Here is a 25706-nt window from a genome sequence, read left to right as displayed (position 1 = left end):
ATTTACCCGCTCGTATAAGCCGTTCTAGGAACGTTTGTCTCAAAACAAACAGATGCAAGAGTAAAATGGTTCTTTCCCAATAAATCAGTGATATTCAGGTAGTTGGGGTGAGCCTCAAGGTCAAAAACAAGAGCAAGAAAAACTTGGAGTAAAACCCCCATAAGAGCCCATCTCGTTTCCCAAGTCGTGAAATGGCCAAATCTGGGAATGAGCGAGGCTTCTTTAGCGAGATACGGGCCTTTACGGAACGGGGGCTCGAAAATGGGGGTGTGATAGGGGATGAATATCCGCTTTTTTCATTTTAGAAAAATCTAACTTTTGGCATTTTTCGGTGGCCTTCTTTTTAGAGTATACTCCTTGGGGTCTCTATTATATACTTGCTTAATATCTTCTCCCGAACTTTCTCCGTTCCCGAGTTATGCGCAAAAATGTGATTTTGCGATCAGCTGATCGCTTGCATAACGTGCTCTCAGCCTTGCAGAAGCAACTTTTGGCTGTCAGAAACATTAGCATATGAATGAAAACCAAGCAGATGTCATTAGGCAATATCGTGAATTTCTCAACAGTCTACGCTACAATACACGTATTTTGGAAGCAAAATGATGGCTAATGATGATGTAATGTTATATTTTATGTGGCATAAACTGGTCACTGAGTATGATGTAAAACGTCCTTGGTCTAATGTAGTGTGAGTACCAATTTATGGTACAGTGTTAGGCAATGCCCCGCCCACACGTAAGTGTGAAGTCAGGCTCAGAACTTGTCCGAGATCCTAGCCGTATCACCCTGACGATTCTCCATGTATTTACTACAAAATCGTATGTTATAAACCCAGTGAGTCACTCCGGGCATTACAAATCCCTATCATCACACACAACAGTCTTACGGCCTCTGTGGACTGTCTCACAGCGACCTCTAGCAGTTCATATCAATACTGCAGGTATATTGCAAAGCATCTTGCAGTCAAAGACGGTCTACATTCCAAGTAATAAAATATACATAGACAATTAGTAACGTTGCGCTGTCTTTGTCCTGATACACAATGGATATTCACCCCGACCAATCTAATCTGGACATTGCTCCGAAATTGGTACATTCCTCACAAAATCGGACATTCCTCCAGGTTTGAGCGTACACTCCTCCAGGTGAGCGGACGTTCCTCCAGTTTTGAGCGTACATTCCTCCAAAATCGGTACACTTCTCCGCGTGATTGGATATTTCGCCGACACCCCCGCCGGCCCGTGGGCCCATTCCACGGAGGAATGTCCGATTTTGTGAGGAATGTATCAATTTCGGAGCAATGTCCAGATTAGATTGGTCGGGGTGATATTATGCTTTGAACTTTTCTTGTACATTTGGCACTTGATAGCGTTAATACAAGTCTCAATTTACTTGACTCTGTACATAATTTTCGCCCCAATCGTCGCGGAAACTGCAGCTTCCCGCCATCAACATGGCCGTCTCATTACGTCATAATGTTTCGACAATTTAATAGCATTTAATCGACGACTGGTCTGGTGCTGCGTTTTTTATATGAGCTGCTAAGTGTCGCTGTGAGACCGTCTGCAAAGTCCTAATTTCCTGGCAGTCCTGCACAGACTTCTAGCGGGACAACGCTTGCTTCTAGGGCTAGGAACAGTAAGGTAATGGGTTGCTTATTCATTGTATCTTATTAATTTGAGACAAGAAATCGGCGCTTTCAGACTTCCATAAAGTGCTTGGGCTTTTTTTAATATAGTGGGAATGTGGAGTAAATTAAACAATATTTCAAGCTGACGTAAAATTAAAGCTGATCTCATTATCGGAATCAAATGATCAACAGGTGGTTGAAGTCCCACGTGTTACACAGGGTGCGGCTGGCATTTCAAACCATGCAAGATGGTGACCGTCGGTTGACTTGAAGACAAGTTCTACAAAACCCGTCCTTGAAACACGTTGAACGGCCGAATTGAAAGGTGGGTGGCACATTATATTGTTCTTATTGCTTGTGTGGTCGTTTTAAAGGCCTATACATCCGTAAGAAGAGTTATGTTATGGTAAAAATGAGCGATATTCTCAAACATTACCGTATAGCACATGGCTAGTCTCCAAAACCAAGCAGATGTTAGGATCCGGCTTATTCTTTTACATCCCATGCCTTCCGGTGTAATTTGAAAGTTATACACATTATATTGTTTTCAACGCTTTTGTGGGTGTTTCAAAGGCCAATATATCGGAAAGAAGAGTTATATTATGGTAAAAATGAGCGATATTTCTCAAACATTACCGTAGCACATGGCTAGTCTTCAAACCCAAGCAGATGTAAGGATCAGGCTTATTCATTTACATCCGATGCCTTCTGGTTTAATTTCAAAGTTTCAGTTTTGTTTCAAAGGACCTATCATATCTCAGCAACCTTACGTAGATGAGCTAATATAGCAAACTTTAAGTAGAAATGATGTAAACACTATTTTTATTTTTATTCAGATATTACCCATTTAGTGGGGTACAGATATACATGCCACCAGTGTTTCTGAAATAAATACGACAAAATTGAAATACATGTACAACGATTCATAAAAAAACATAACATCATTGATAATAGAAACTGTTAGACTCATAAATAGTTACCATACCACAATTAGGCCACACCGCCTTAATTTTATGGATGACATCCTCTAAAGACCCCCAAACTAGTGCGCGCGGGCGAATAAAAAAATTCCGGCCAAAAATAAAAATGCTACTAAACCACAGGAATATAAAGCTGGTATTGTGAATTTGCAGCAGTACAAATAGCGACGTACACGACAAGCCAACACATGCTGCCTGTTGCGTAATTTATAAATCGGTGTGAGGAAAGTTGTGTAAAGTGCCTTTCCCAAGGGCACAAGATCAGTGGCATGTCAGGACTCGAACCCGTGACCTTTTGGTTCCGAGTCGAGCACTCTGCTGCTACGTACGCCACACGACCACACTCAAAAATCATGGTTTCATTTTGTATATTATGTTTATGTATAAAATTTATGTATTCACATCAGTTTTGCAGTATTTTGAAATGTGGTACCATAATACCTAACCTTAATTGCCATTTATCCATGTTTCAAACAAATTTTAACTCATTGTTTGACTATGTTCCTTAATGTAGAAGCCTTCAAATGAAGGACTGTACAGTTGAGGTGAAATCTGACCTAAGGCCATACCAATTTGATTTCTTGGTTAACGGATTTTTCTAGAAAAATAATGGAGTGGGCGGGCGAAAAAAAAATAAAAATAAAAACAGGCCTAGGCATCGTATTATGGCCCAAAATGGTACAATAGGAGCCATGAAGTCAACACACCAGGCTGGTTCAAAATTTAAACAATGAATTTTGAACTTTTAATGATACCATTGCATTGAAAGATGGAATAACTGTAACAACTAGGATGAAAAGGACTGTTTTCAAGTGTTCAGGATAAAATATGAGCATTTTGCAGTTGATTCTGGATTTTTATTTTTATTTGCAAATCAAAAAAAAAATGAAGCGGCGAATCCGTTAACCAAGAAATTAAATTGGTGTGGCCTAAGACACAAATCTCAGGAAGGTGCCTTTTTTGACATCAGCACCAATCTCATGTACATTCTCATTCATTTCCGTCTGTTAGAATTCCTGTAATTGTTGGAATTCTTTACCTTTAACATACCCATTGGTCGATGTCCTTGGTGCTGAAATACTGGTTAAAGTAGCACATCAGTAGAATGTACTTGCCAGTACAAAAGTAAGTACACAATGCTCAGTAATGAAATACACTGTTTGTCGTTAAGTTTGCTCAAGTGTAGAAAGTTGTTTTTTCTGAATATTTGAGGTAAAAAAAAGTGTAACAGTTACAAAATCAAGGCACTCTGGTCTTATAGGGTTCACAAATTTTCACAATTATGCCAGAAGTATAAATTCACTCTAATCTACTCTGCATGAGGAAAGTGATTTGATTTTATGTGAGATGGTAAGTTGAAGGAAATTTCGAATTATCATCATATATATGGTATTCTCCTGTATTTCAGTATTCTTCATGAAAAAAAGAATATCAGGTGAGGAAAATCTGAATTGTGCATTTATCCACCATCTACTTGGTGTTATTTATGACAGGTGTGTAACTATGTCTGTATAGTTAGGTTGTTACAACTTGTTGCTGACTGATGGAGTAGTGATGACTCCTGTCTGAACCTGAGAAGACAGGATTGAACAAGACCAGATGATTTGAAGACCCAAGAGGAATATCAGGTGAGAAAAATCTGATTTCTGCATTTTACCTACAGCTATTTGATGTCATGTGAGACAAGTGTGTAACTAATGTAATGTTTGTATAGTTAGGTGCCCGACTGATGCAGTAGTGAGGACTACCGTCTGAATATGAGAAGATAGATTGGACCAGACCAGATGATTTGAAGACCACAGAGGAATATCAGGTGAGAAAAATATGAATTCTGCATTTTACCTACAGCTACTAGTATTTGGTGTTACTTGAGACAAGTGTGTAACTTCTAATGTCTGTATAGTTCTCGAGGTGGCTGCCGACTGGTGCAGTAGTGGTGAATTCTTCGAGAGATGATTGGACCAGACCAGGTGATCTGAAGACCTCAGATAACTATCAGGTGAGAAAAATCTGAATTCTACCTTCAACCTACTATTTACTTAATGTTATTTGAGACAAGTGTGTAACATCAAATGTCTGTATTATTAGGTGGCTGCTGACTGATGCAGTAGTGGAGACTCCTGTCTGAACCTGACAAGAGAAGATTGGACCACAGCAGTCCTCATGACCTGTTCATGCCCAAACCAGCTCACTTGAAGTTGAAGACAGAGTGAAGAGGTTTTATGGGTGAGCCAATACTTTACATCTTTATTTTTTCTATGTGTTAAGAACTGAGAGGCATAACATTATACTACTTTTAAACAGTTCACATATCTAAGCAAACAAATTTTTCCTGTCCTCTTGGATATATGATAAAACTCTTGGAACTGTGGCATAACATTCTATCAGTAACACCTAACTTTTTACCTCCATGAAAAATGGAGGTATTGTTTTTGGCGTGTCTGTCTGTATGTCTGTCTGTCTGTCTGTCTGTCTGTGTGTCTGTGTGTCTGTGTTTCCACAACTTTGTAGTCAGCATAAATTCAGAACGCTTTTATGGATTGCAATGATATTTGGTATGATGGTAAGTCTTGGAAAGACAAAGGTCAAGGTCAAGTATGGGCCTCCTGGTGGATGACCTTGGTACTGCAGCAGAACTTCCGGTTTTTGTATCTTTTGTCCTGAACAAGCTATGGTCTTGACTTTTTGGTGACAGATAGCTAATCCTGTCAGGAATAAGTGGCGTAAGTTTGATCCCCCTAGCAGCTTGTTCTGGAACTGCAGTATAGTTTCTGGTAAAAAACTTTCAAAGCCAATAAGTCCAGATTGGAACAACATATTTTCATCATTTTTGGTGTGTAGGTAGCTGAGAGAGAGATGTACATGATTAAATGCAAATTATGCAAATGAAGACTTAATTTGCATAATTAATGAGGAAATTCTATAATTACAGTGTTTCATATAATTGTACTGCTATACATGTAATCTATTCAATCTGTGGCAGGCGGAACATGAACAGATACCAATTATGCAAATGATGACCTAATTTGCATAATTAATGTGAAAATTCTGTGAATCCTTATTGGTGAATGATGGGAATTTTATACCTCGTTACATGTGTAAGTTACTTAAAGGTTTGCGTCGCTATGCATATATTATGTTAATGTAGAGGTTATTTGCATAAATAATGAGGAAAAAGCAAGCCCATATTTCATGGAGGTATGAGATCTCGGAACTCTTGTTGTACATGTATTCAAGCAACTTGCTTTACAACTTACATGACTTAAGTTATTTCTTTTCTTTACATATATGTTAAGAACTCTGCGGTGTAACATGCTACTATTACATTTGTAACACTTTTAAAAGCAATTTTCTAGAGCCCATCTCTATGTTATAATGCTATGCTATGTTATAATGGTTATTCACTGTTGATTTGGGATATTTTTCCCTTGGACATTGTCGTGTTGTGTGACATAGTATCTTGCATTAGTAAGACCAATTGCTGTTGTCAATACAGTGACTTTTGTTTCTTTGTCTTGAAGATGTGGACCCGGAGTGTAGACTGCAGCAGGAGGAAGAACCAGACTCTTGTAGGCAGGGCCTAGGGCTGCGTGAAAGAAGATGGGGAGGAGTGAGTATGGTTTCTTTATTAACACGAGACAACACTCCACATACACACACTTGCACTCACATATCTCTTTTCTCTTGCACTCACATTTCTCTTTTCATTTAACGTTTATTGTAGCCGGCGACTTCAATTTCATGTCAAGCAACACTGAAAAATTCTTCATATTGTATGGTTGAATGCCAAATTGCCCCTAAACTGTTGCTTCAGACCTTTACACTTAAATTCTCCCGCCGAAAAACTTAGCATCTTAGCCGGCCGCATTAATTCCTTAGTCATCCTCTTCGTATTGTACGGATGCCAAATTGCCCCTAAATTGTCGCTTTGGACTTGTACACTTAAATTCTCCGCCGAAAAACTAAGCATCTAAGCCGGCTGCATGAATTCCACGTTGTTATCCTCTTCATATTGTATGAATCCCAAATTGCCCCCAGAATTGTCGCATTGGACCTTTACACTTAAATTCTCTCGCCGAAAAACTTTGAATCTTAGCGCCGGCCGCATGAATTCCGTAGTCATCCTTTTCATATTGTATGCATCCCAAATTGCCCCCGAAATTGTCGCTTTAGACCTTTACACTTAAATTCTCCTGCCGAAAAACTTCGTACCTTAGCTGGCCGCATTACTTCTTTAGTAATCCTCTTCGTATCGTATGAATGCCAAATTGCCCCCAAAATTGTCGCTTTGTACCTTTACACTTAAATTCTCCCGCCGAAAATCAGCTGGCTGCATTGTTGTCGTTGCCCCCAAAATCGTCGCTTTAGACCTTTCTTTACACTTCTCCCGCCAAAAACTTGTTTATCTTGTATTAATTCCACACTAATTCCTTGTTCAGTCCATTTTCTCGCCAAAAAAAAATTACTTGGCACCCTCACCTGGTTAATTAATTGGATTAAGTTTTCCCGCCAAAAAACTTAGTATATAGAGCACTCTAACCTTGAACTTGTGCCCCCACTCTTCATGCCCACCTCCCACACTTATTCCACAACTCAGAGTATGTTAGTTACACTGGACTTCTTCGAGCATGTAGTCACCACACTGGTACACAAACACTTTGTTGATCGAGTGCAGTTTTTCCACCACTTAGACTTTAGAATAATCTTTCGCTCTCCTGGTCGGTCAATGCACTAAGTGTACTCCCCGGGGATGTCTTTTCGGAGACATTGATGCTTCGACACATCAGTATACCAGTGCAATTGACCGACCAGGAGAGCGAGAGATTATTCTAAAGTCTAAGTGGTGGAAAAACTGCACTCGATCAACAAAGTGTTTGTGTAGCAGTGTGGTGACTACATGCTCGAAGAAGTCCAGTGTAACTAACATACTCTGAGTTGTGGAAGAAGTGTGGGAGGGGGGGCACAAGTTCAAGGTTAGAGTGCTCTATATACTGGAGGGGGGGCACAAGTTCAAGGTTAGAGTGCTCTATATACTAAGTTTTTTGGCGGGAAAACTTAATCCAATTAATTAACCAGGTGAGGGTGCCAAGTAATTTTTTTTTGGCAGGAAAATGGACTCAACAAGGAATTAGTGTGGAATTAATACAAAGATAGCTTGGCTAAGATACGAAGTTTTTCGGCAGGAGAATTTAAGTGTAAAGGTCTAAAGTGACAATTTTGGGGGCAATTTGGGATGCATACGATGTGAAAAGGATGACTAAGGAATTCATGCGGCCGGCTAAGATTCAAAGTTTTTCGGCGAGAGAATTTAAGTGTAAAGGTCCAAAGTGACAATTTTGGGGGAATTAAAGCTGCCAATTACACAAGAACAATTAACTAAGTGAAGGTCTGAAGTTTTTGGTGGGAAAATTCAAATATGTTTGGAAATTTAAGTGCTAGGGTCCAAAGTCTTGGAAAAGTGTGACAGAACGTGTGAGTGAACTTAAACAGGCCTATATACATATCAAGCAACCAAACCTAGTGTCTATGCCTGGAGGAGAAAACCTCCGTGCCAAGGTAACAAAAATACACAAAGCCCCTCTCCGTTAGCATAGTAGGCCTGATGACGGACAAAGTTGTTCATCAACAAGTCTACTACGCAGAGTCGAGGCATGTGTAAGTTTGAACCCTGGGACAGAAGTTCCTCCTTCAGGCTAAGCCCAGGGACAAGAAGTGGAAAGATAGATCAAACAAAAAGAGAGGAATTGTGTTTTGTTATGCAGTGATATAAACTCAAACTCTGTTATCACTGTTAAACATACTTGCAACAATGCAAACGTCCTGCTCAAAAATCCAGGCTTAAGTCTCAAGCTCATCAAATAAAGTCTGCCAGCACAAAACATCACTGCCAAACTCTACTAGATCAACATGAGACGAGCCCTGTATTTTCCAACAGAAAGTTTTAAAAGTTAGTACTGCTACAAGCCCATCAACAGTGATAACAAAGTCTGGGGTCTACATGACTTTAAAAGGAATCAGCGAAACAAAAACACATCATGTTATTTTCTCGGATAATTTACTCAAAAGTTCTTTCCCTATACGTTGATGAAGGTTAGACATCCAGGTAATATGATACGCCAAAAAGCAGTTACTCAACTGGATATGATTTTGGAAACAGATGTTTCAGCTAGTATCCACTAACTTTCGTCAGTGACTGAGAGACCAGAGGAGAAATGCAAGTTAATAAGCAAAAACATGTAGATTGCGCAGGCGCGGAGGTGAGCGGCAGCAAACACGAGAGCTCCCGAGTATTTTCCCATTTTTACGTCTTATTGTACTAATTTGCTTGGATTTTTCTTCTAGATTAGCCCACAAGTAATACTTGAACGTATTGTGGACTTGTAAAACCGATAAATGGTGGCATTTTTAGATTTTGAATCAATTTTTACTGTCTTGTAAACCGCCACGTACCGAGTGGGGAGGGCGACGAGTACGAGTAACGTATCTGTGTGGGGAGGACAACCGTATACTAGTATAGATATTGTAATCTAGGAATCATAGAACGACGTGTCGTTACACTAGTAACTTGGACAACAGATTTTCGTAGTGATATATTTGGAAGGTCTTTGTATAATTTGTAAGGGACTTGATTCACTTGAACATATATTTAGCGTCGCGTCTTGGGCGCCAACACTGATAGACGTATTTGCATATGAATAGTGTATAGCGTGGGAGGGCGATCCGCATCTGTACGTGAATATTTGGCCTAACATTACTTGTGAAACACACTTGGTGATCAATAATTACAGATACAGTAGTTGGTACTGATATTTGTTGTTAGTCTTTGGTACGTACTGTATATTTTTGTGGCATTTGTATGATTTGAGCATGTCGGCGACGCGTCCGACCGCCGTTTGGTAAACAAATTTACATATGTATTCAGAACCTAGCCGGGCTAATTGTATTAGGCAAGCACACCTGTAGTAATCTTGTACGGTAATCCCGCTAAGGAATAACAGGAGCGGTGACAGCTCTAGGGTCCCGCTAAGGAATAACAGGAGCGGTGACAGCACTTAGGGTCCCCGCTAAGGAATAACAGGAGCGGTGACAGCACTAGGGTCCCGCTAAGGAGTAACAGGAGCGGTGACAGCACTAGGGTCCCGCTAAGGAATAACAGGAGCGGTGACAGCTCTAGGGTCCCGCTAAGGAATAACAGGAGCGGTGACAGCTCTAGGGTCCCGCTAAGGAATTCCGGAATAACAGGAGCGGTGACAGAGGGTCCCGCTAAGGAATAACAGGAGCGGTGACAGAGGGTCCCGCTAAGGAATAACAGGAGCGGTGACTGGGTCCCGCTAAGGAATTCCGGAATAACAGGAGCGGTGACTGGGTCCCGCGGTCATGGGAATAAAAATGGAACTCCACTACACTTGTATATTCCTAGCCCTTTGCACAATACTTAGCAGGGCTGAGCCAGGATCGCAGCCAAAAGACAAACAGGAGATAAAGAAAGTACAGGTCACATGTGACTTCAGAACAGATTGCACATCTGACTGGGCCACTTTTGCTTTCATGATTAAGCACAGCGGGGCTAACGGAACTCACGTCAGTAGCAAGAAAATGCTATTGCACAATAGTGGCACAAAGTTTTCACTGATCATGGTTCTGATCTTAAGCGGGGATATTGAGATCAACCCAGGGCCTAGACCACCAAAGTTTCCATGTGGGAGTTGTAACAAGGCAGTACGTAACACCCATAATGCAATATGCTGTGATGAATGCGATAGATGGTACCACAGTGATTGCATTGGGCTATGTTCTCAAGTATACAGTGCACTAGAAACCCACCGATCATACTCGTGGGTATGTTGTGACTGTGGTATACCCAACTTTGCATCGGCCATATTCGACATCACTGATGAAACATTCCATTCAGTAAACTCATTTGACACGCTGAGTTCTGACTCAAGTTTACCAGACGAAATCCCAATGGCTTCATCCACCCCACTTAAATCAAAGCAGGGTAATTCTCAAACGAGGGGTCATAGTCACAAGGGATCTAAAAGTAAACTTCTGCTAGTAAACTGTCAGAGTGTGCGGAACAAAACAGCTGAACTGGCGACAGTAGTTGACACTTACAAGCCAGATATAGTAGCAGGTACAGAGTCATGGCTCAACCAAAACATAGCAAGTAGTGAAATATTCCCCAGCAACTACATAGCACACCGGAAAGACAGACAAACTGGCCAAGGAGGTGGTGTATTTCAGGCCAACAGAGATGATCTAATTGTTACCCATAGGCCAGACCTTGACACAGACTGCGAGGTTCTGTGGACACAAACTCAACTTGCAGGAAGGAAACCACTGATAATAGGTACATACTACAGACCCCCATCAGACCAGGGCAATAGTCTGGATGAACTTGACAGGTCTATAGGTAAAATGGGAGCAAAAATAAACTCTGACAATGTGATCATTCTTGGCGATTTCAACACCCCTGGCATCAAATGGGATACTACTGTAGCTGACAACAGTCAGGCCTACACAGGCCAAGCAGAGAAACTACTAAACCTAATGGATAACCACGGGTTATTTCAAACAGTCCAGGAACCAACTAGAAATGGTAATCTCTTGGACCTGGTCTTAGTTAATAACCCCAACATAATTGAGAAGACCACAGTAGTCCCGGGGATAAGTGACCACGACATGGTTCTAGTGGACGTTAACCTGGCACTGAAACAAAACAGGAAACCTAAGAGAAAAGTGTACATCCGCACAAAAGCCGACGAACCAGCCATTAAGAAAGACCTAAAGGATTATGCAACTAACTTTCACACAAAGAACCTCAGGATATGTCAGTTACACAGAAGTGGTCAGACTTCAAAGACAAAATGAAAGACACGATGAACAAGCACATCCCAAGTAAGATAACATCAAGCAGATACAACTTGCCTTGGTTCAACAGAAACCTAAGGAGGCACTGTCGTAAGAAGCAGCGGCTCTATAACAAAGCTAAGAAAACAGGCCAAGAGGAAGACTGGAACAAATATAAGAGAGTTAAGAAGGGAGTTCAGAAAAGCATAAGACAAGCACACTCTAAATACGTGGCAGACATACTGGGAGAAGCTATAGTTGACAAACCCAAAACATTCTGGTCGTACATAAAAGGACTGAGGAAAGACCTTGTCGGGGTAGCACCCCTAAAGGTGGGAAATACCATCATCAGTAACAGTGGGAAAAAAGCAGAAGTACTCAGTTCACAGTTCAAAAGTGTTTTCACAGAGGAAGACACCACAGATATGCCATCTCTAGGCCAGCCCTGTACTCCTCCAATGGAACATATAGTAGTTTCTACTGATGGTGTCGACAAAATGCTTCAAGGTCTCAATCCCTCTAAAGCATCCGGACCAGACCAAATACCACCGTGGTTCCTCAAGTTGACAGCTAGTGAAATCGCGCCTGTTCTAACCAATATTTTCCAACACTCGCTAAACACTGCAGAAATCCCTAAAGATTGGAGGGATGCAAATATATGCGCCATCTTTAAAAAAGGAGATAGAGCGGTCCCCAGCAACTACAGACCTGTTTCACTGACCTGCATATCCTGCAAACTACTTGAACATATTATCCATAGCCAAATCATGAAGCACCTAGAAAGTTACAGTATATTAACGGATTACCAGCATGGATTCAGAGCCAAACGATCCACAGAAACACAGCTTATACTAACAGTCCATGACATAGCTGGCGCACTAAACAGTAAACGGCAGGTAGATTTAGCAATACTTGATTTCACTAAAGCCTTTGATAAAGTCCCCCATGGCAGGCTCATCTCAAAACTGGAGTATTATGGAATCCAAGGCCCTACGCTGAATTGGTTAAAGGCTTTCCTGACCAACAGGGAGCAAACAGTAGTGGTTGAAGGGAAGGCGTCGGCTCCAGTTAAAGTAGCGTCTGGGGTCCCTCAAGGAACCGTCCTGGGGCCATTGCTCTTTCTCTTGTATATAAATGACCTACCAGATCAGCTTGACTCAAATGTGAGGTTATTTGCCGATGACTGTCTATTGTATGTAGAGCTTTCTACACAGACCGACTCACAACTTCTCCAAAAAGACCTGAACACCCTGGAAGAATGGCAAAGCAAATGGCTCATGCAGTTTAATCCCGAAAAATGCTACATTATGCACATAACAAACAAACGAACACCACATGCAACTAGCTACCAGTTTTGTGGTCAGGCTTTAGCAACCACAAAAATCCATCCGTATCTGGGCGTCACGCTGACAAGCGGACTGAAGTGGGGTACACATGTTAATAATATCACAACTAAGGCGAAACAGACATTGGGAGTGATTAAACGTAATCTGTGGGCATGTCCAACTAGAGTAAAATCACTTGCATACACGTCACTTGTAAGACCGAACCTAGAATACGCTGCGACAGTATGGGATCCATATACAAAGAAAGACAAAGACAAATTGGAAAGGGTACAGAATCAAGCTGCAAGATTCTGTATGAACAACTATGTAAGAGGTGCTAGTGTCACGGAAATGAAAAGAAACCTACAGTGGACTTCACTGGAAGACAGAAGAAAGATGTCTAGACTATGCATGATGTACAAAATGACTAATAAACTGGTGGATGCCCCAACTACTAAGTACCTAATACCAGCCCAGAAGAGAACAAGTAATAGCCACGCATTCAAGTACCAGAGTTATCAACCAAGGATTGAGGTGTTCAAGAATTCATTCTTTCCTAGAACTATCGCAGAGTGGAACTCACTGTCACCAAGTACAGTAGGGGCATTGTCAATAGATAGCTTTAAACAATGTCTAGAGCTAGAAGTTCAAGGGTTAGGTGTAACAAGTCGATCGGTGTAATATAGCCAGCTGCCGCCGCGCCGCGTGCCTGCGAAGCTGGTGTGTTACGCCGAAAGGCGGTTATACCGGCTATACAGATACAGATACAGAAACTATATCATATCAATCAATAGTTTGTTGTATTACATCTCTCACTGTAACGCTATCTACAGTTTAATTCAATGTACTGTTTAGTTATGCTATCTAGAAATCTATATATCATAATCCTTGAGAAGAGAATTGATTACATTTTGTAGTTTGTTTCGCTGATTCCATAACACAATTCCTCCCACAATATTAGTCACAACCTTAAACTAGATATTAGTATAAGAAATGTGAACTCTTTCAATCAAAAATGACAATGAATTAGTAGAGAGGGCCGGTTTGGATAAACAGGTGTTTGGAACTAAAAATTCAGAGGATCGCAGAGATGCCCTATTGTAACATATTTCATTGTCATTTCTAGGGGTCTGCATGGGAGGTCCCGATTACACTTTGCACTCAATTCGCGAAGGCAGCGGCCACGGTTTATTCTTTGTTCGTTCAAACTGGATGCTTAACACGTAGACTTCAAATTATGCAAAATTCAAATGGCAAGGCACAAAAGTATGCAAACCAGCGACCTGGTATTACGCTTCATTCATGCAGACTTTACCCATAATGCAAAGATTACATTAAACATCAATTCATAACGACCTGATATCGCATTATGCAAATCTGACATGACCTCTTACGCGTTGCGGCACGCAGACCCCATTTTTGAAAGAGTTCTGAAAATAAAAGCCAACTCACGGTCAAGGTCCGATGTTCTCTTGTCTTTTTGATATGTGACAGGTCCCTCAGGAACACACACAAACAACTCCTCCTGGAATATGGACAGGAACACAGCCAGGTCCCACCGCACACACAGGAACATGGTCAGGTACATGTAGTCTCAGCTTCCCATAAGCTAGGGTGTAAAAGAAATAAACATTCAGAAATATCTCATGACAAATTTACATACACCAAGGATACATCAATGTTTACAATAGACTATTCACATAACATTATAATATTCACAACTTTTGTTTTAAAACCTGCTTTCATTGGGGGAAGAGCACTTGGAACAATATTAGTGAGAGCACAGCCAAAGGTGAACACTGAGAATATTCTGACCAAACAACAATCACAGTCACACAAGATATCACATAAGGTATCACAATCCATTTCTTCTAAAACCTGCTTTAGTTGGGAGAAGAGCACATGGAACATTGTTAGTGTGGCAAAAGAATAGCATGGCCAAAAGTGAACATACATGTACCATAACCATAACCAAACCGCAAGCACATGAAAATACATCTCACACAAAGATATCACCATCCAAATAGCAACTTGATACATTGTAATATGCATCTCATGTTGACATTCAAATTACAATTACATGTAGTTTCAAAAATATCAGAGCAGACAATACACTTGAAATGCATTCCAATTGCCAGTTCATGAAAATCAAAAAGCAAATCAAGCTCTATAATGCACATAAATAAAGCAGTTTTTTGACAATAGTGTAAACAGCATATTTAAACTAAAGTACTCCATAAGTTAAGCAAGTTCTGCAAAGGCAATCATAAAACATTATGATAACAATTTCAAATAACACCAAGTGAGAAATCCATCTCAAAATTATTGAACAGCTTTAGTACTATTATTCAGTGGCACAACCAATCTGAAAACATTCCATTTCATAAAATATGGGGTCAAACACTGAACTGCTTGAACTGGAGAGAAACAAAAGGTAGTCATGTTTGTACAGCCAATTGTTACCATGAACATGAAACCTGAGTACTGTGAATGGTTCTAAAAATCACACAGTACGTGATGAATAGGATACTCAAAAAGTTTTACAATAAATCAGACATCTTTAACACAGGTAAATTACGTACTTCATATAATTTCTAAATATGGCAATAAAAGATATGGAGAAAAACATGTCAAATATGTATTATGTACCAATATGAAAGAAACCATCATCATCACATACAATACAAGATATGGAGAAAAACATATGTCATGTCAAATATGTTTATGTACCAATATAAAATAAACCATCATCATCACATGCAAACGTGTCCATGAAACTGTCATGATTTCACTTTAAACAAGCATTGCACACCATGCAATTATATCAACTAATAATAAGATTCCAATTTATAGGAAGAAGTAAATGTCAAAGTTTTCAATGAAGAAATTGGTTGATGAAAGAAGAGTCATCTTGCAATTGGCTCTAGTGACTTTGTAACTTTAGTGAATAAGATTTATTCTGTGATCAACAAGTCATGAAAAGACATCAAGATGCCCCTACATGTATACAGACCTGCTAGGGATTCAAACCCAGGACCACAACACCACCACCATTTGTTGTTATTTGTTCCAAAGTTGTCAAGTTGTCTTCCCAAAAGACAACTACTTACGTAACTAAGTACCTCTGAAAGCATTTTCCTTGCTTTGGAGTGCCTTGATATACTTCAATTCAGACATGCAAAGGAGCTTCAGTATGTTATCACAACAGCAACATAATAATTTACTGGAATAAATTATATTAAATAAATTACCGTAAAAATCTTGCTTCAAAAAAAGACTTGTACTTGGTGCAAGCACGTCTAACCCCCGGTTGGGGAAAGATGACGTTAAATTCGGTTTTTAAAAAAAATATCATATTCAATTATTGTTGAATATGGCTCTGTCATCAATTTGTCTAAGGATTAAATTACACAACAAGTATCAAAATTCCAATATCAGAGTTTACCAAAGTCAAATATATTAGGCTAATGTATATGACTGCATGCAAGAAAACAATCCGCGTCTACAAAGTCAAGTTCGAGAGTCTGTTTGGGATTTACCGCTCAACAACTGGTTAACATGCATCAGTAAAGTTCTGACCTGTTCCAGACCGAAACACCACATTATTTAAGCCTATAGTGGATTCATGGTGTCTTTTGTACCGACAAATTTACCTTCCTGGGCATTATGAGACGTCCATCATTGCCCTGGATAATGTTGGTCTTTGATACATAAACAACTCTGTTACCGCCCACCTCCCCACCCGAACTTACCGGTCGTCTGTCTCCCTTCCTTCGAAATCTATCACCTTATCCATGTCATCCTTTTCACAAACGGTACTATCGTGTCACTCCCGTCTGCTCTTGGCCTCGGAACACATTTGTTTTACATTGAAAGGCATAGAATTTGACCAAAACACACACTGCAAAGTCACAAGCAAGTTTCTAGCAAAGCTGTTGAGGTCAGGGGTCACATGTGGGTCCACACGTGTGCACAGCGCCTCCCAGCGGTTCCATAACTTAGTGCAGCGTTAACTGGTCTGGCCAGTTGCCGCAACTTATTTTCGACATTCTGTCGTTTTGCTTCATTTTTACTTAAAGAGGATTTATCTAAAATGGTCAGGAGAGTTTCAGCGACAATTTGAATTGCGACTTACCACCAAAGCGGACGTGGTACGTCTTCCTGGGCGAAATTTTTACCCGCTCGTTCTCCCAAGTCCTGCACACTCGCCATCTTGAACGGCGTGTTTCACGCACAGGTGGTGCGTGCCACCTGTAAATCCTGAGCAAAATTTGAATTCGATAATTAAGTTAACATCAGATTAACAACAGGCCAATGAAAAATCATCCCACATGCAGGCCTGAAAACTACAATGATTTAATTTTATCTTATTCGAAATTCTCCACTTAATTTAAATCAAAATAGCATACGGCAAAAGTATATAACAGTTAACGTTACCTGGAACGGGAACGTCTACTGTTTATCTATATGATGCAGAAATCGTTATACAATTAGAAAGTTTACACATTTTGAGACATTTAATAGCTTTCTGTTTTTCAAAGCTGTCAAGACATGATGAGTAATTGATGGGAGAATTGAGTGATTGCGTTTATTTGGGAAACAGTTTATTAAATTACTATGGAAACGCCATGGAAACTACATGTAGTGTATTTTACTTAAAGATAAAGCAATTTTTTTTACAACAAGGGCATATATCCATTCCATATACATGTATCCATAACATCTTAATTAACAGAATTCTCCCATTGTTGATAATAGAGGAAACATTGGCCTACCTGTTGATAATATTAGGATGTCTAGAATCCACAGAGACACACATGAATGACACAGAGCCTTTTGTTTTAACTTCAAACAGAGCTCTATTCAATGTGACAAAAACATGATTCAAGCATGCATATTCTCAGCTTTTCCATCAGCATCCTGTAAGTCACTACAATATAATTTACAGAAACACATGATTTTGGTACTGCTGAAAAATTGCCATTTCAATGTAACGTTAACACAGGATACATTTTTACATGTATCCTGCCTTTGACTTCAACTGCATAACAAAATGTCAGCAGATATACTCCATTTGGTTGTGTAAGTAAGAACTCAGTATAAATGACAACCAGGTCATGACAATGTAGCACCAGAACAGATAACTCTTGATAATTGCCAACAAGAAATAATTTTAATGTGTACCATCAAGGTAACACGTAGGCAACATAATCAATTAATGGTAAGATGAAATTTCAAGCTGGAATGGTGATGATATTGTTTGTCTATCTTGGTCAATGATGACCTTGACTTCAGTTGTCCTTGGAATGGTAAGTAAAGATATTCTGGTATACTTGTACATGAGTCTTTCAGATGCCGCCTCCTTTACCAAAGGCAAATTGCAACATTTAACAACCTGTAATTTGATTAAAGGAGCATAACATGCAGATGCCATGAGAAGTAAAAGCTATCAGCAAAAACACAGATATTTACTGATGCACGAAATCAGTTTGACAACAGGAATGACAAGAAACTGGCTCAAGCTAGGGGCAAAAAAACTCACAAAAATATACATCAAACTCTGATACAACAATATAAAGTTCAGCATCTTTGGAACTACTCCTATACAATTTCGCAGTAGATAAAGCTCTCTAGAGACAATACAACAACAAAGCAGCTCTTCTCAAATATCAGTAAAACACAGGTACTTGGCAAGGGCTATATTTGGCAGAAATATCCTACTAAAAGATTTGCTCACAAGCTTTGGTCACACAACAGTAATGATCCTTCTCATGTGCTCCACCTAGCAGTTCACTGGAGAAGTGCAACTTATAGAAGTGCTTGAGAAGAATTAATAACAAATCATTTTGCTGACCAGCTAATACATACAGCTAGTACAAATGTATCCTTATGACATTTGAATATCTCTTGCATATGAACATGGCACTTCAAACTATCAAAGTCATCAAATACAACAAAAAACAATAATGCCACAGAAATCTGCATTGCAAACTACAGTGCACTAAATGCAACAGTTTCCTAAAATATTGCCATGGCAAAGCCTTGCAATGCTTTTTAAAATTACTTAAAATACTGGCACTTTTTTTTACAAGCATACAAGTAGTTTTTACCATGTCCTCTTCTCAAAGTATTTGTTTCAACTTGCAAAAAGGATTCTCTTAGGAAGCCCCGTAATGTTTTTCTTCTTGCGTAAACAAAGCTACAAGTTCCTACTTTTTTCACAAAGATGCAGACAGGCAAGTGGTGTGTTTGCTGTTGTTTTCACTTTTCACTTCATTTTTCAAAAACGTACAGACTTCTGAAAACTTTGCCTGTTTCCACATACTTTTTTTCGATCATGATCCAAAAACAATGTCAGACTAACCCTACAGTCTCGTGTCTTCATAGACATAAATAATTGCTTATATAGTTCACACAACTATTCAACAAGCAGTAGTTGTATCTTCTTTAAGTTCAAACATCACGATCAAAATCTGACATAGCAAAGCAGTTAAACTGTCCTTCAACACTACAGACTAGTCTTGACACAAACTTTCTCTTGAGATCTGAGCCTTCTTTGCCTAATAACATGTGATCTTAGCCATACAATGTACGTAATCTAGCACTTAAGAAATAACCAAAACAATTGTTGGCTAAGATAAAGCAAACAATAACAACAATGACGATTAACTCCAGTTGTCAGTTTCTTTCTCAATGTTAAGAGGAAATCTTCTTCCTCTCGAGTCACTAGTCAAAATTGAGAAAGTGAGAGTAATTTACCAACCCAAAATTTTGACAACTCAATATTAAGACTCAAAAAAAGCATGGTTAATGGCATTTTAAAAAATGCCTTCATGATTTGTTACAAGCTTCTACTTCTTTCCTGGTGAAAAAAATGCAACTAAACAATTTAGACCATTGAGTTTTCACAATGGTTTTCATGATCTTACCAAATAAAATGACAAGGCTTCTAATTTTTGTAAGGCCTAGGAAAATAAATGTTGTGTTTCCTGTTTCCCGACCGACCCTAAAAAAAACCGCCGACCCTAGCCTTATTTTTGTGTGGACCCCTGCATATTGCTGAACCAAAACATTTTGCACTACGCTACCGAGAGAATCGCTGTCATTGGTGGAACATCGGGCGCCCCGCTAGCGTTTTGAAGTCGTGTAAACAACGCTAATAATTTGTCTGATTTGTTTGTAAAACAAAGCCATCGACTCCAAAAATAAGTTTAAAAGCCGATACATTTACGAACTAATCGTAGAAAATTCCCTACCGTACTGCACCATCAGCATGCGGCGGCCGCAAAAATTCGGCAACGCGAAAGAAAAATGTCTGGTCCATGATAGCAGTATTTCTCATAAAAATAATGTATATGATTTATTTTTCCCCCTTTGTCGGTCTTTTAGTCCCAAAACGTCTAAAAAAGCGGAAATTTGCCCATAAAACCGGACGAGGAAAGGTACTAGTAGCTGTCGACGTAAACAAATTATTAGCACATGGCGAAAATCAGCAAAATCGGCAACGGGACAGAAAAATGCCTGGTCCATTTATCGATATTTACCATGAAAATGTCGTCTGTGGTGTATTTTTCCTCTGATGTGAGTTTTTAGGTCGCAAAACCTCTAAAAAAGCAGAAATTTGCCCACGAAAACGGACTGGCAAGGCATTCACGAGTTGCACATTCCCAGGATCCTTTGCGCCCAGGGTAGGTCACGTGGGCGTCAGGGTAGGGAAAGGTCGCGGAAAACCACGTGACTCATCCTCGGCTCTGGTCGGAAGAAGTCGGAAGTGTTCGCGAGCGCTCGGAAATTTCAAAAATGGCTGACACCACTGCCGGCGGCGGGAGGCACGTAGTTTTTCACGGCGTTCGTACGGCAAAGCGGCATCGAATTTTTGCTCCATGACTATCGGTATTGGATAGGATAGGGTTGATTCAACATACTACGTGAAAATGTGAATGCTCCCAGCCAGATATCGCTTAGGGCACCTTCTTCCGACCAGAGCCGAGGATGAGTCACGTGGTTTACCGAGACCTTTCCCTACCCTGACGCCCACGTGACCTACCCTGGGCGCAAAGGATCCTGGGAATGTTCAACTCGTGAATGGGGGAGGGCACTGTTGACGCCTGCATGACCCCCAAAGGTTGAAGGTCATAGGGCACGTCCATTGCGCAATAACCTTAAATCGCCGATTTACTAGTAGCTAATTTTTTGGGGTTTCAAATTGATACAATCACACTATCGATTTTTAGGCAAACAAAGGGATAGAAACTAATTAAAATTTTGTGCAGATTAATTTTTTTTTTTCTTTAGAATTCTTTTTTGTTTCTTTTTTTTCTCCCAAATCCCTGGGAGAAACCTGTAGACTTGAATCAGGACCTGAATCTGAATTTAGCCCTGCAAGGGCTAGGGACATCTGTTAAGTTCTTCGAGCTGATCGACCGTTTAAAGCTCCATGATCTGACACCTGAGTACCTGAGTGATGAAATATAATATTGCACAATCGATTTTTCATCATGTTCTGCTTATATAAACACAGCAATCAGCAAAGTCTAAAAAAAAATAAAAATAAAAATAAAATAAGATAATCCCTACCTACCGACCCTAATTTTTTCTGGACTGAAACAGGAAACACAACATTTTTTTTCCTTGGCCTAATTTCTAAAACTATTTGATTGTTCACTTGACACAAAGCTTATTTGTAGCTTGAGTAAAGTTTAAACAACAAATAATGTTTTTAACTTCATATTTGTATCATAAAGCTTTCCCTGAACAAATCTTTGTTCTTCTCTGTACATGGACTGTTCCAACTACATTGTCATTGAGGGGGGGGGGCGGGTTCATCTACTTTGAAAATGCTAACCCATCAATGAGCTCATTCACATCCGACCAATCAAAGTCATGGAACATCAGGTCGTCCATTTGATACTTTTTCGAGTGCCTTTTCTTTTCCGCTGCTATCCTGGTCATGGCGGGCGAATCCTCGGCCTCGTTCTTATCGATGAGCCTCGGGGCGTACCTCCTGGCCAAGACGTCTTCAAACGACAACTCCTGGAAGAACGTCTCCTCTTCGAGGACCTCCAGGGTCTGAAGTCTCTGTTTGGGGTCCTTCTGCATGAGTTTGGAGACCAGGCAGTTGGCGGGAGTGGAGAGCTCCTGGAGTGGTTTGAAGTAGAAGCCAGCCACACGATCAGCCATGGCGGTGTGGTCGATAGCTGCCTCGATGGGATATCTACCTGTAGGGAGAGAAAAGAATAAACTGTATGATGAATACAACATCTTTTTAAGAACAAGGCATACATTGAACATCTTGAGGTTTTTTTTTGACAGATTCTTACAAATCTCATTATCATTTCTTATCTGCAGTTATGTGACTGTGAATGTTTTAAAAGCTTCATGGAAAAAGGACAAATATTTTTACAGAATACTTTGTCCAATGTACATCAAACAAATCCATTTCTGGAAACAGTTATGATGAAATAGAATATTTACACTGAGTGTGCAATAGCAAAAAAGTCATCAATAAACTCAACTTTGTAACGTTCGAGAACTGAATGTAGAAATGGAAAGTCCTGTCAGCTGTAGATTTTGTCAATAGATGAAAAGGGCAAAAGTTCCTACGTTCACTTTAATTGAATGATCTACTTTACAATCAGTGTACACTCTCTCATTCTTCCCTGTCTTTTTTTCCAGATAACCCTAGGTTACAATTTAGAGCAAAAACAAATCTATACGATCCATACACCAGACAATTCTCCCATTAAAAACATGACTCAACATACCCGACAACAGGGTATAGATGAGCACTCCAAAGGAGTACCAGTCGCAGGCGTGAGTGTAGGGCTGGCCCTTCAGTATCTCCGGAGCCATATACTGCATGGTCCCGCATATGGTCCTGGTGAAACTGCCCAGAGTCAGCCACTTGGACAGCCCGAAGTCTCCAAGCCGGACGTGCCGCTTGTCGTCTAAGAGGATGTTCTCCATCTTGAGGTCTCGGTAGATGACGCCGGCGCTGTGGAGGAAGTCGAGTCCGAGGGCGATCTCGGCGGCGAAGATCTGCACGACGGGCTCCTGCATGGGCGCCTCCAGCGTCCAGATGGTGAAGAGGTCGCCGTGAGGGATGTAGTCTGCGACCAGGAACAGGTCCTTACGGGTCTGCCAGCAGTAGTACACCTGGAATAGGCATGAAAAAGATATTAAATTGCAGTCCAGCCAGCAGTTCTTGTGATCATTAGCCAAAAAGACAAATAAAAATCAAACAACTCTGAGCCCATGTATGTACGTACATACATAAGTATAGCAAACAGCTATCTTTCCCGATACCAAATAATTTGACAGCTTTCTTTTTCTGCACCTGCCGCCACCGTGAACACTTCCAGTTTTCTCAGACTGTGAACATTTGCTACCCTGAACATAAAGTCTATAGTACAGTACGTAACTTAGGTGCTAGATACATGTACTTGGCCATACAGTGTACAGCTATCAGTCACAATACAGCAATTCATACAATAGCAAACAACCTGGCTCTGTGTCCTTCTAATTCTATCTCTCCCCATTAACTTAGCCGTTACAAATAGACTGTAAGACCCCCAAACTTTACCCACCTGCACCACAAACGGGTGATGGCCGAGAAGAGTCTGGATGCTGGCCTCATCCTTGACCTGTTGCACGGCGTTGTACCGCATCACCTCCGACTTCGGCATCAGTTTCATGGCGTACACTTTCTTAGAGTCACGCTTCTCCACTTTTAGGACCTCCCCGAACGCTCCTTTGGCGATGATGCCGATCACATCAAAGTCCCGCTCTGTCACGCCCTGTTTTATCCCGTACTCTGGCAGGAAGAGTGCCTCCAGTTGGGGCACTGGCCATGAGGTCCGTGCCAGTCTGTGGAACACATAGAAAATGAAAATATGTGTCAATCCAGTTTATTTTATTTAAAAGAGGGCCATATGACTCAAGGTTCCAGTCCAACCACAGGTCAGATCGCCGATGGCCGAATCTATTCATGTTATACCCGCCCAAGAAAACATGTGCTTCAATGCGAAATGTGGCAATAGTTGAGAAAATTCGCTGTCCCTAAACAAAAAATTGTAACAACGTCAATTCCACTGTTTGAATCTGGTATTTGAATTTTTAAAACCACCCCATATGTTGACTGCCATCCACGTTCAAATTATTCTATGGAACTTTCGGAAGGTTATGTGATAATCATTAGAGCCCTGTGTGATATGGGTAGTTATCACATGGGCCAAAACACCCTGCTGCAAATATGACATAAAAGACAATAATAAGTCTAATACATTCTACTAAGGCACAGTACCTGTACTCGTTGGTGAGTGTGGAGTGCTTGCGTCTGCGTCGTGAGGCTCGCAGCCATTTCCTGTGCAGACTATCAGTACTGCTGTACAGACTGCCGCAGCTGGCCGGCCGGCGCGGGAGACTGGCCTGACTCTGTGTACGGGACGGCGCCTGGACGCTGTGTCTGCTGCTCACCTGAGGGGAGAAGAGAGGTGTCAGGAACAGCAAGGTCCAGGCCGATAATCTCCAAGCAGATCTTTCGGTGGCCGCAAAAAAAAATTGGCCAGGCAGTATCCATTAGCCAGACCCATTTGGTGGCTTAATGGACACTCTGGCCAGTGCATACTGCCTTACCACTGTATGATCTGCTTGGAGATTACAGGCCGAGCCTTAGTAGAGAGAAGAACAAAGTGTTTTGCTATGTACTAACAGTAGGTACAAGAAGTAGTCCCAGTCTAGAAAAGAAAAAATAGAAATCACAAGAACATCTTTCAGCTTTATCAATATTATCACTATTGAGGGGTTTAGATACATGTACATGCACTTTAATTGCTATATAGCAGTAGATGCCATATGTTCGGTTGTACCACTCATACAAAGTACACATATAACTGTTGCAGAATACCTCATTACCATCAAATTCAATAGGTACTTCTTTATTTTGTAGCTAACACATGGACCTGCACATACATGTATATCTATACAAGAGGATTGTAGGTTATTCTGTGTAATACAGGTGTTGTGGAGTAGAGAAGTTATAATGTATACTGATTAAGAATGAAACAAACGTACGCTGAAGCTGACCTTGTTGCCCATGACGAGAGGCTATCTGTTGGGGTACGATGCCATCATCCTTCCTTCAGCCCACGCAGGCAAGACTGGCATCACCCAAGTCCATACAACATTGTACAACCCCTGCTGAAAAGAAGAGATTATGGTTCAGAGTCTTTTCCAAGAAATTCCTAGCCACATGATTTGCAGATCAAAGTACAGAATACAGTCATTATTTTAGATCCTAACCCTAGTCCTGCGGGACCCATATATATATATATATATATATGGGTTGCACATACAGTACGTTCTATATAGTGCCCTGTGTATGTACGATTTGGGGGTGTTTCTCGTGCAATGCATCACACCGCAGCAAAACGCAACGAATGCGGAAGTAACTACGCCACCGCAGGGCAAAAAAAGTCAGCGGTCTGTGACCTGATTACGACTTCAATTTACTTAAAAATATTATTTAAAAAAGTCCAGCAGGACAAGGGCTAATTGGAAAATAATTCTGACCAAAGGATAAAAACTAGTATTCGAACAATAAGAAAATGGCTGCATACTGTTGAAGTTTTGTATTTCTGTGTTTTCATTTAAGTCTTGTTTTCTTTTGCAGAAAAGGGTGTGGCTATCCAATTTGGCCTATTCCCAGCTAGTCTACAAAGCTTGTTGTTATCCACAAGCACTTCAATCGACTTTGGAGAAAAGCCAGACAACCAAAGACTAGGTCTGATACAGCTGTTTTAAATGATGCAGTAGTTTAAACATGGATGTCTGCCAAAACTTTAAGCTCACAAGCCTGCAGAACAACATTTCCACCAGACTCAACTGTAGTTGGCATTATTATATTGTGGAGGGAAAAAAAAG

The 25706-nt window shown here is 40.5% G+C and overlaps 1 protein-coding gene across 2 annotated transcripts; it reads right to left on the bottom strand.

Annotated features, from left to right (window-relative positions):
• Positions 1–21595: 21595 nt before the first annotated feature.
• On the bottom strand, positions 21596–24967 carry LOC109467466 (serine/threonine-protein kinase S6KL-like). 2 transcript variants are annotated; one of them, XM_019765470.1, is made up of 5 exons: positions 24870–24967; positions 24088–24260; positions 23372–23651; positions 22550–22940; positions 21596–22003 (listed from the first exon to the last, which is right to left on the bottom strand). In XM_019765470.1, exons 1-5 carry the CDS (start codon positions 24879–24881, stop codon positions 21612–21614), a joined length of 1248 nt encoding a protein of 415 aa, XP_019621029.1. In that variant the 5' UTR covers positions 24882–24967; the 3' UTR covers positions 21596–21611. The 2 variants fall into 2 exon arrangements, with proteins under 2 accessions (XP_019621029.1, XP_019621028.1); XM_019765469.1 differs by having other exon boundaries at positions 24858–24965.
• Positions 24968–25706: the final 739 nt, after the last annotated feature.

This window comes from Branchiostoma belcheri, unplaced genomic scaffold (genome assembly GCF_001625305.1).
Source record: "Branchiostoma belcheri isolate BF01 breed outbred unplaced genomic scaffold, Haploidv18h27 scaffold18, whole genome shotgun sequence".
Classification (NCBI taxonomy): domain Eukaryota; kingdom Metazoa; phylum Chordata; class Leptocardii; order Amphioxiformes; family Branchiostomatidae; genus Branchiostoma; species Branchiostoma belcheri.
This window is presented reverse-complemented; position numbering and strand designations above follow the sequence as displayed.